Raw genomic sequence first — 10,318 nt, forward strand, 5'->3', positions numbered from 1 at the left:
ATTTTGAAGAAGTGCATATTCTTGTGGGACGGACTAAACATGAAAGAGTGCATATTCTTGTGGGACGGAGGGAGTAGTAGTATATTGCATATTTATATATAACACATAATAATAATAATTATTATTATTATTATAATTATAATAAATAAAATCATACTAACACTTGTGAGTATTCATTCTTTGATGGGTATGAATACGATTATCTTTTTTTCTTATATATTATGTATATAAATAAATGTATTATACATATAAAGCATAATCAATAATTTAATTTTATTTGCATATTAACCTATATATTGAGTAAATATATACTAAAAAAGATCGAAAAATTACATTATAGGCATACTATTTTAATTTAATTTATGTAGAATTTTCAATTATATACATACATACATACATACATAAGACAGATAGGAATTAGGTAGTACATGAAAACACACAAGACATCGATCTTTATTGAAATTTTAAGAAAAGCAACACACGATATCAAACCAAAGCACGATACATGATACATATATACATATACAGGAGAGATTATTATATACTAGTAGTATTAAGATGGAAATATGAGAAGATGCAGTAACAAGCGAAGGTGATCGATGCCGGCCGTAGGTAGGGCCATGGCCATGGCCATGGCCATGTTCAGATACTGTGAGTCTCTGCTACTTGAAAGTTGAAGTTGTAATAACTGACTCCCTCGTAGATACCATCAACATGGTCAGAACGGTGAATTTCGCCGGTGGTGGAGCTGTGATCCTCCTGAGTGTAAGAATAGGGGATATTGCAGGTGCCCTTTGTGACGACACAATCCACTATAACCTTACTCTTGGGCGGCACAGGAACTGAGCCTGAACCCGTATGAGTTACTGATTCCATTTTGGTGTGGCCCCAGTTGAACGACCCAGTTATCTCATGGTGCACTTCAATCCCTGCTTTCGCAATGAATGGCAGCTCAGCTTCCATGCTGACTTTGACTCCTGAGGTGATCGACAAGCCCTGAGTAAAAGAGTAGGAATTCTCAGTTTTGTATTCGACTGAATCAGTCACGGTAACCTCATGATCCGTGGGGTTATCGAACGAAACCGTGTCCACCACAACAGCCTCCTCGCCATGTACCCTGGCGTCCTCCATCCGATACCTCACGTTGCGGATGCTTCTCTTGGTCACCAGCTCGTGCACTTCCAGTTTTGTGTATTTGGACATGTTGGGGTCGTGGGCGTTAAGGCAGTCGTTCTTGTTGTCGAGCGAGAGGCCCTTGCAGAACATGTGGTTGGCTGCACTTTTCAGCACGATAACGTTGTCACTTATCTTCACGGGCCAGAAGAGTGCGGATTTGTTGCTGGCCGTCGCCACGTCGCTATTAGCCCCTTCAATCCAAGAGTTGGTTTGCAGCCAGAACTTGTCATAGTAATCTGACTTTATCATCACATGCCCGTCCTCCATCGGAACCACCTCGTAGCCGGAAGCGACTTCGTCCGGATCGGAGGAATTGAAGCGGAAGTATCTGTAGTCTATGGGGAAGCCGCTGATGAAGGAGACTGTGTGGTCTCTATAGTATTCAGCTTTGAGGAAGCAATCATTGTAGACCGCCTTGAAAGCGACGTGCTTGGGCAGTTTAACCAATGTCTCCGCATCCACGAACCTCAGAGGGTCGGCGACGCTGGATCGGTTGAGGCTGAGAAATCCCCTGGAATGGTCAAACGCCACACCCCGGCCGGTTTGGGCGTGGTTCAAGAAGAGCACATCGGATTCCACCCTCGGCTTGAAGAGCGTGCATGTCGCCTTCTCCTTATTCTCATCCGGCTCTTTTAACACGGCAACGATGTCGCTATCGCTCGCTGATCTTTGCTGCCAATATCTGTTGCTGTGGATGAATCGGAGGTGAACGTGATCGTTGTCTACTTCTGCTCGTTCCACTTGGATCTTCACCTCCGGACCCGACAGGTCCTTGCTTCCGCCCTGGACCAACCCGTTCCTCACATTGCGGCACACATAATACTCTCCTGTATTCAGGGTGATCGCGATCACGATTGACTCCGGAAGTGCACCTGCCATCTTTCTCCAACCTTCCAATGGAGGAGTACAAATTAATTCATAATTTATAACCAACACTCATATTATAAATAAGCATTACCATATTTATAACCCTTGATGATGGAAATATGATCATTTGGAGTATTTATAACTTTATTTCTTCCAAATCATATTTCCATCAGCAAGCCATAAAAATAATAGTATACTCCTACTGCAAAATGATTAGCAGCTTACCAAAAGGATTATAGTACTAGTATCTTTCTTCGACTCTAGCTCGATGATTTTTTCTTCAAAACAATCACCTCTATTTATAGATAAACTTTATGGCACTGCAACCAAACAAATTCATTCCCATGCATTGTGTTTTTTCTATAAAATCACGTGTGTTATTTTTTTTTATCCAAAATGATTTTAATTTTTTTCTATGAATTATTGGAAGCCCCTTTTCGATCCACCTCACGACACCTAATCAACCTTAAAAAGATAAATGAAAAGATAAGTTCCCACTAATTTATGCCTTTTTCTAAGTCTTTTTTACGCAATTTCTCAACAAATATGTTAAAATACCAAAATATAAAAATATATACAATAATGAATATAATATATATGACTGATATTCAAAATGTGTCAAATCTAGGCATTAAAAATATGCAAAATCCTTGTTTATAAGTCGGTCATTTTTTTACTGAGCTAAGAACCCAACATTGATTTTTCTTTTTCTTTTTATATTTATGGGTTATAATCAATTGCTAACTAATTAACAATTCCAAATTAAGACCAATTCTCAACCATTAGATTAAGATATCCATTAGTTGAAATAATGTCAAGTGAATTATATGGTAGTTAAATTAAATAATTAGTAAATAAACTTAAAGGGTAATAATGTCAATCTTATATGGTAGTTAAAACTAACTGTGTTCTCTCTCTTTAAAATTATATCAAAACTTTAAATTTACGTAACTCTCTCGATTTAAATAATTTTTTCACAAAAAATATATCAAATTAAAGTTAATTTTATGAGGATTCTAACGAGATCTCAAATGTATATGTTTCGACGACGTTCGTATGATGAAATTTGATGCTTTTTATTTTAGTTTTCGTACATGTTGATAAACAGTTTTTTTTTATCAACAAATGTATCAAAATATTTCAATATAATGCATGTAAAATATAAATAAAATTTTATGATATTTTTGTGTATTTATTTTGAAATACTCATGTTGTCGTGTTGATATTTGTAATACACCATGTTGATATAAAAAAAAACTATGAAATTTATGATATGATAACAAATGACGATCTTACTAATGTGTTGATATTTTGTATATTATTTATCAAATTTGTGCAGTTTATCTCCAAATCTAAAAATGTAGATTCAATATTAATTTTGAACTGTAATATTATAAGTAATATAAAAAGACCCTTCATGTATGTGTGTCGGTCAATGTTTTGATTGCGCCATGGGACTAGGACTAACTAAAGTTATTTTGGAAAAGCAGTAGTGCAACTTTAAACGAGAAAAGAAAAGAGTAAAACTAGATAATACTAATTTAAGAGCATTACTAAGATGATAAAGTTAATTTCGGCAAAGTCTAAAGTAAGCAATCATTAGTCTAGAAATATAAGCCCACCTTGCCAAAGATTATTTGTTGTGATGCTATGCATGTGGTTTGCAGACAAGAAATATATTCCTATGTTTATAAAATAAAAAGCATTGTAAAGCCCAACCTGCCCACCTTGCCAAAGATTATTTGTTGTGATGCCATGCGTGTGGTTTGCAGACAAGAAATATATTCCTATGTTTATAAAATAAAAAGCATTGTAAAGCCCAACCTGCCAAAGACTATTTGTTGTTATGCCACGTGTGTGGTTTGCATACAAGAAATGTATTCCTGTGTTTATAAAATACTCTCTCCGTCCGCAAATAGCAGTCGCCTATGTTTTTCGTCATTGGGTGCACTGATTAGTGATGAATATTCTGTCACTAAATAGTGAGTTTTTTATAGTGTTGATAGAATGTAGGTCCACTATAAAAAAATTATACAAAATAAAATAAAATATTTATTTGGGACTGTCCAAATAAAAAAATGTGGGATATTATATGGAGACCGAACGGAGTAATTAATAAGCATCATGAAGTGTGTTGATGATGGGCTCTTTCAAGACCCTCTAGCCCAGTGACGGAACTACGTAGGGCCAAGCCCCCGCGCCAGCGGGGGCTTGGCAGGCACCGGACCCCGACCCCGCCTTATACCTTCGTTCTCTGACCGTTCTCCGCCCCAGATCAAGCCCTCACTCCAACCGTCCAGTCCAGACTCCAGGGAAATGCCGCCGCCGCTGCTGATTCTGCGAAATTGATAGATTGTTGGAGAAGATGAGACTTGGGCTTATAAATTTGGGCCTTCTATTTAATTGTTGTGTTGCTTTTAATTTTTGGCAATCAATGATGCCCTTGACATAATTAGCCGATTCAGATAACGGATTTGATGGGTATATAAAAATTTATAATATTATCAAATAAAATAATCTTAAGTGCATTAATGGTATGCAATACGTTTTATGTTTTTTATAAATTTTGTTTGCCCCAATACCTCCTAATTTACTTGGTACTGAGGTTTAGATCACTTGGTGGTTTGATAGAATTAAAATTAGTAGTATAAAAAAAATTATTATGCAAGTAGTAGTTAATAAATTTATCAGTACGTGAAACTTATTAAGACATATTTGTGAAAGAGAATTGAGAGATAAATAAATAAATAATATAGTATTAGTTGTATATATTGAGAAATTTTTTTCAAACAAATCAGAATGAGACTATTCTTAGGCGATTTTAGGACATAGCGATTTGTCGAAAACAATTATTATCTAAGTGTGTCGTAAAAGTTGTACAGCCATTACTCCCTTCGTCCGCGAATAGGAGTCATGTTTCTCCATTTTAGTCAGTTCGCGAATAGTAGTTCTGGTTCACTTATACCATAAATGGTAATAGCGTCCCCATATCCACCAACTCATTTCACTCACATTTCATTTAAAACTAATATATACAAGTGAGACTCATATTCCACTAACTTTTTTCACCTACTTTTCTTAACATTTCTTAAAATTCGTACCGTCAAGAAACGAGACTCCTAATGGCAGACGGAGGGAGTATTATTTTTAAATATTCAGCCCCGGCTTATTTAATTTCCTGGTTCCGTCACTGCTCTAGCCAGCCTAGTTATCCATGAGCTTTAGCATCGACAAACATACATTTCAATACATACTCTCTCTATGCTCGTATCTCTTCTTTTATATACTATCACTTCGCATCTTTAGAATATTTGTTTAATTGATTATTGGAATTTCCTGAACTTTGTTGATGCCTTCTTTGTTTAATTGATTATTGGAATTTCCTGAACTTTGTTGATGTCTAACGCCTTTGAAATGTTTTAACATGCTAGGAAGAAGTCGTTTTATGTTAAAAAGAAAACGCCGATCCTAAACCATTAGTCGTGGCCTGATATATCTTCCGAAAATATGGTTTATCGTTGATTTATTATTTTATTTTATTTTCGTCACACTCTATTTTGTTGATTTCATTCGGTTATTAATGATACAATATCACACAGCTTGTGTTTTCCCATATTTCTAATCATCACAAAATAAATTGTGAAATTATTATTCAACACTTTCCTGTTAATAATTTCCATATCTAACTAAAACACATCGGATAGTAAAAAAAAAAGCGGTATTGTATACGTATATATTAAAATTAGAGCTGATTACCTTGACTGAACCGCCTTGTTTGAGCAATTCTCAACCGTGCAATTTTATGCTTTCTTATATTTTTTTTATTATTTTATTAAATACGGGACAGCTTACATTTTTACTGTGAATAGTCACTAGTGTTAATCTAAAGTCATTTTTCTAAATTGACTTATATACTAGAGTGTAAATCATATAGTATATTGGTTAAATTCAAGGTCGAGTTCTCAATAATATTTTATCTAAATTTATACAACTAGCACTGAACATAATGTATTTTCATATGCTATTTTAACTTATCAATCCCAAAAGCTTATTTAATCAACCTCACGACACCTAATCAACATTAGACATTATAAAGACAGATTAAAAGATAAGTTCCCACTAGGGATGTTATTTTATGGAGTCACGCGATTCATGTTTAAACATTAATTTATAGCTTTGGTAAAGTAACCAATTGCAAAACTGTCACACAGCCTGCGTTTCCCATATTTGATATTTCTAATCATCACAAAATAAACTGCGAAATTATTATTCAACATTAGTAATTTCCATATCTAACTAAAACACATCGGATAATTAAAAAAATAAAGCGGTACTATATAAGAGACTGGAATTTAAAAAAACTGACATGGCATGTAAAATGGGCTTTTAGTTAGATTTTTAGACCAGCATTATGCATGCTCTAAGGACCCAATGATGAAACAATACTGATTTTTTCTTTTTTCTTTATTCATTTATGTGTGTGTGTTGGTCATTGGTTTGATTGAGCCATGGAACAAAGTAAAGTTAGTTAGAAAAGCAGAGTAAACGAGAAAAGAAAATAATAAGATTAGTTAATACTAGTATTAATATATAGTGCTTCATTAAGATCATAAATTAACTCCAACAAGGTCCAGAGTATGGAATACCAATAATTGTATGAAAGTTGATCTTGTAGTAAAATGGTTAAGGTTCTAAAGTAAATTTTTTTTATTCAAGTTTAGTGTAATATCCCTTCCGTCAAGAAAGAATATGCACTTTGGGTTTTATATGAATTTTAATGTAAAATTGTTAAAGTAAGAGAGAGATAGAGAGAAAAAATGCATATTCTTGTGGGACGGACTAAAAAGGAAACAATGCGTATTCTTGTGGAACAGATGGAGTATAACCTTAAAAAATTTATTTACTCCATCCGTCCCACAATATATAAGAGTCATATTTTGCCATTTCGGTTCATCCAATGAAAATGTCACGGTTCACTTTTATCATACATAGTAAGTATGTGTCACATTCCACTAACTCATTTCACTAACATTTTATTATAAAACTAATCTAAAAAAGTGAACCTTATATTTTACTTACCTTTTCAATTTACTATTCTTTGCATTTCTTAAAATCCGTGCACACACCAAATATGACTCCTATTATTGGACGGAGGTAGTATTTGATAAAAAAGAGTATGAAATAATTTGCCAAAAAATTACTCCCTCCGTCCAAAAGAAGATGACATGAGATTTTAGGAGATGCTGTTTTGTGTGTTAAGTGGTGAGAGAAAATATAATTTTATAATAGATGTGAGAGAAAACTTTTTCCAAAAAAGATAATGTGATACCTTCTATGGGATAAACTAGAAAGGAAAGTGTGACATGTACTAGGAGACGGACAGAGTATATGATATGATGCCACGTGTGGTTTGCAGACAAGAAATATATTCCTAAGTTGTTTTTAATCATTTGGACTATGATTGATATGACTTTTTCCTAGATAGTACCTATAAAATGATATTAATTATTTGATCTCGATTGATTTGGCTTTGTCCTAGGTTGTATAAAATAATAATCATTCGATCACACGATTAATTTGGCTTTATCCTTTCAATTGTAGACGTGTTGTTACTTCCTTTCATCTATCATAATGATGATTGATTTGGCTTTGTCCTTTCATTTGTTGTTAGGGCACCCACGATAGCGCGTCTGAAGGCGCGCTCGATGCGTGCTCTTCGTCCGCGATAGAAGCGCGCCCGATAGGCCATCGGGTGCGCCATCATCCGCGCCATCGGGCACCATTGTTGGCGACGCGGACTATAGGGCGGACGATGCAACGCATTTTACTTAAAATAATGCGTTTGCCGGGGGTCGAACCCGGGTCTATTACTTGGAAGGTAATAATCCAAACGGTTGGACTACAAACACTAGTTGAGATATTTTGAAAACTAAATTGTTTTATACATTTATTAAGATGATAATGTTATAAAAATGATAATTTATGATTAAAAAGTAGAATTCGGTGAAACGAGAATTTGCTTCTTCGAGTTATTAAGATGATTATGTTGTGTGATTGAAATGAAGATTTTTTCCAATTTTTGTAGTTATTTAAATATTCAAATAAAGAAAATGCTTAGAGGGCGTTATAGGGCGCCCCACTGCAGGTGGAAGTAGAGATGTCAATGTGGCCCGTAACCCGTGGGCTGGCCCGAATAGCCCGCCAAATTTATAGGGTTAGGGTTGGAAATTTCTAGCCCGATAAAATTAAAACCCGATTAGCCCGCACCCGATTAACCCGCAACCCATTAGGGCCAGACCCGAAAACCCGATAAAATTTCTAATATTCTATTTTTTTTACTCCTAATTCGACATTTCATTGATTAATTTTAACTAAAAAAATAATTTTCAATTTTATATTAAATATACAAATTATATATTGAATTTTTATTAATATAATAATTGATAAATAAATTAAAAACTTCAAATTCACAAAAAAAATATTTAACTTTCTAAAACATGCATTAAAATTCTACGAAATATCTCAAATTAGTATTTGATCATATTTATGATTGAGTTTAAGCATATATCTCAAATATATCATAATTAAATGTTTTACATTGTATGAATATTAATAATTTTAATAATAATTTATTGGATTGATCGCATGTTAATATTATCGGTAGCAACCCGATTAACCGGCTGGGCTAGCCCGAAACCCGAGCTTTTAGGGTTAGGGCTGAGCTTTTATAACCCGAAAGAAATCACAACCCGATCAGCCCGCAACCCGAGTAGGGTTGGCCCGAAACCTGACGAGCCGGCCCGATTGACATCCCTAGGTGGAAGAGTAGGAGGATGAAAAAGATGACGTGGCGGTGCATATGGCGCGCCTTAGGGCGCCCCATTGCTAATGAATGGACTTACTTCCTTTCTTCTTACATTATTTATCATTATATTTTTTTCGTCCATTAATATTTATTATATTTATTTTTACTACTTTTAATAATATTACTCGCATTTTATTAACTCATTCATTTTTTATTTTATTATAAAATTAATATATAGAAATAGAATTCATATTTATTAACTTATTCCAATTTTCATTAACTTTTTATTATATTTCCTAAAATTTAAAATGAGTCCACTTATGACAATTAATGGTGAGAACGTTCATTTATGTGATGTGTTGATGACATGCTCTTCCAAGTACCTCTTTAATATCAGTGAGGTGGTTAGTTTGATCGGCCGCCTCTCGGTCTTTCGCTATGTTTCACGATTATTCATCTTACCTTCACTATGTAACTAATTAATCCTATAAAAATTTTGTTTTGGCTTATTCATATCATATCTCACTATTATCTCACTTAACAAATGTAATCTGCCTATAACTATAATAAATTAATTATCAACTAATTGAAAATAAAAAAGAATCTTCTAAGGAAGATATTTTATGGAGTCATGTGAACCAGGTTTAAGTAACAACTGATTCTTCCGCATAACTTAAATTTGATAATTGAATTGTATATAATCTATTAACTAAACCGACTCAGTGTTTTATAATCCATTCGTCGCATAAAAATATGTACATTTGAAACGGCACGGAAATAAATGACAATTAGTAAAATAAGAGATGAGGAGAAATGTAGTTAAATGAGTGTCACTGAATAGTGACACCAATATTATTATTAGTGTTTAACGAGATATAATTATGGACCCTAATGGGATAAGTTGTAAATTGATGGAAATTGATGGCATGAGTCAACTTTTAGGCCTTAGTAGGCTTGGGCTTTGAGAGACAAAAACTCACATCTCAATGCATTCATTACTATAATTAATAGACAAATCATTTTATTTTTTATGCTCAAATGGACAGTGATTGTTTATCTACCAATAGGTAACGCTAACTATTTAATCTTATTTTGCAAATATTGTTGAAATGTTTTGAAAGTATGATTGAATTTTCAAGTGGGAATTTAGAGTGTCCACAATGGGGGAGCCGCGGCCCGCGGCTCGGCGCGCGGCCCCCCATTGCAAAGGCCGAGAGCCGGGGCGGTGAGGCGAGAATCGTGGCTGAGCCACGGCCGCGGCCTTCACGCGGCTGAGCCGTGTGAGCCGCGGCCCTCCCATTGCAAGGGCCGCGAATCGCGGCTGGGCCGCGGAAAATTATTTTTTATTTTTATTTTTTAATTTTCGAAATTTTGTTATAAATATACTACATTTCCACTCCATTTTCCAACTCCATTTTACTCCCATTTTCCTCCAATCTTCCCTTCCAACTTCAATTTAACCTTGTAATT

The 10,318-nt window shown here is 34.5% G+C and overlaps 1 protein-coding gene across 1 annotated transcript; it reads right to left on the minus strand.

The window, feature by feature from the left end:
- Window positions 1-642: 642 nt before the first annotated feature.
- On the minus strand, window positions 643-2,055 carry LOC121771905. Its single transcript, XM_042168801.1, has one exon. It carries the CDS (start codon window positions 2,053-2,055, stop codon window positions 643-645), a length of 1,413 nt encoding a protein of 470 aa, XP_042024735.1.
- Window positions 2,056-10,318: the final 8,263 nt, after the last annotated feature.

This window comes from Salvia splendens, chromosome 16 (genome assembly GCF_004379255.2).
Source record: "Salvia splendens isolate huo1 chromosome 16, SspV2, whole genome shotgun sequence".
NCBI lineage: Eukaryota > Viridiplantae > Streptophyta > Magnoliopsida > Lamiales > Lamiaceae > Salvia > Salvia splendens.

What these genes read in the sequence shown, in the direction of transcription:
- LOC121771905 (XM_042168801.1), bottom strand. Translation starts at nt 2,055, where the DNA reads ATGGCAGGTGCACTTCCGGAGTCAATCGTGATCGCGATCACCCTGAAT.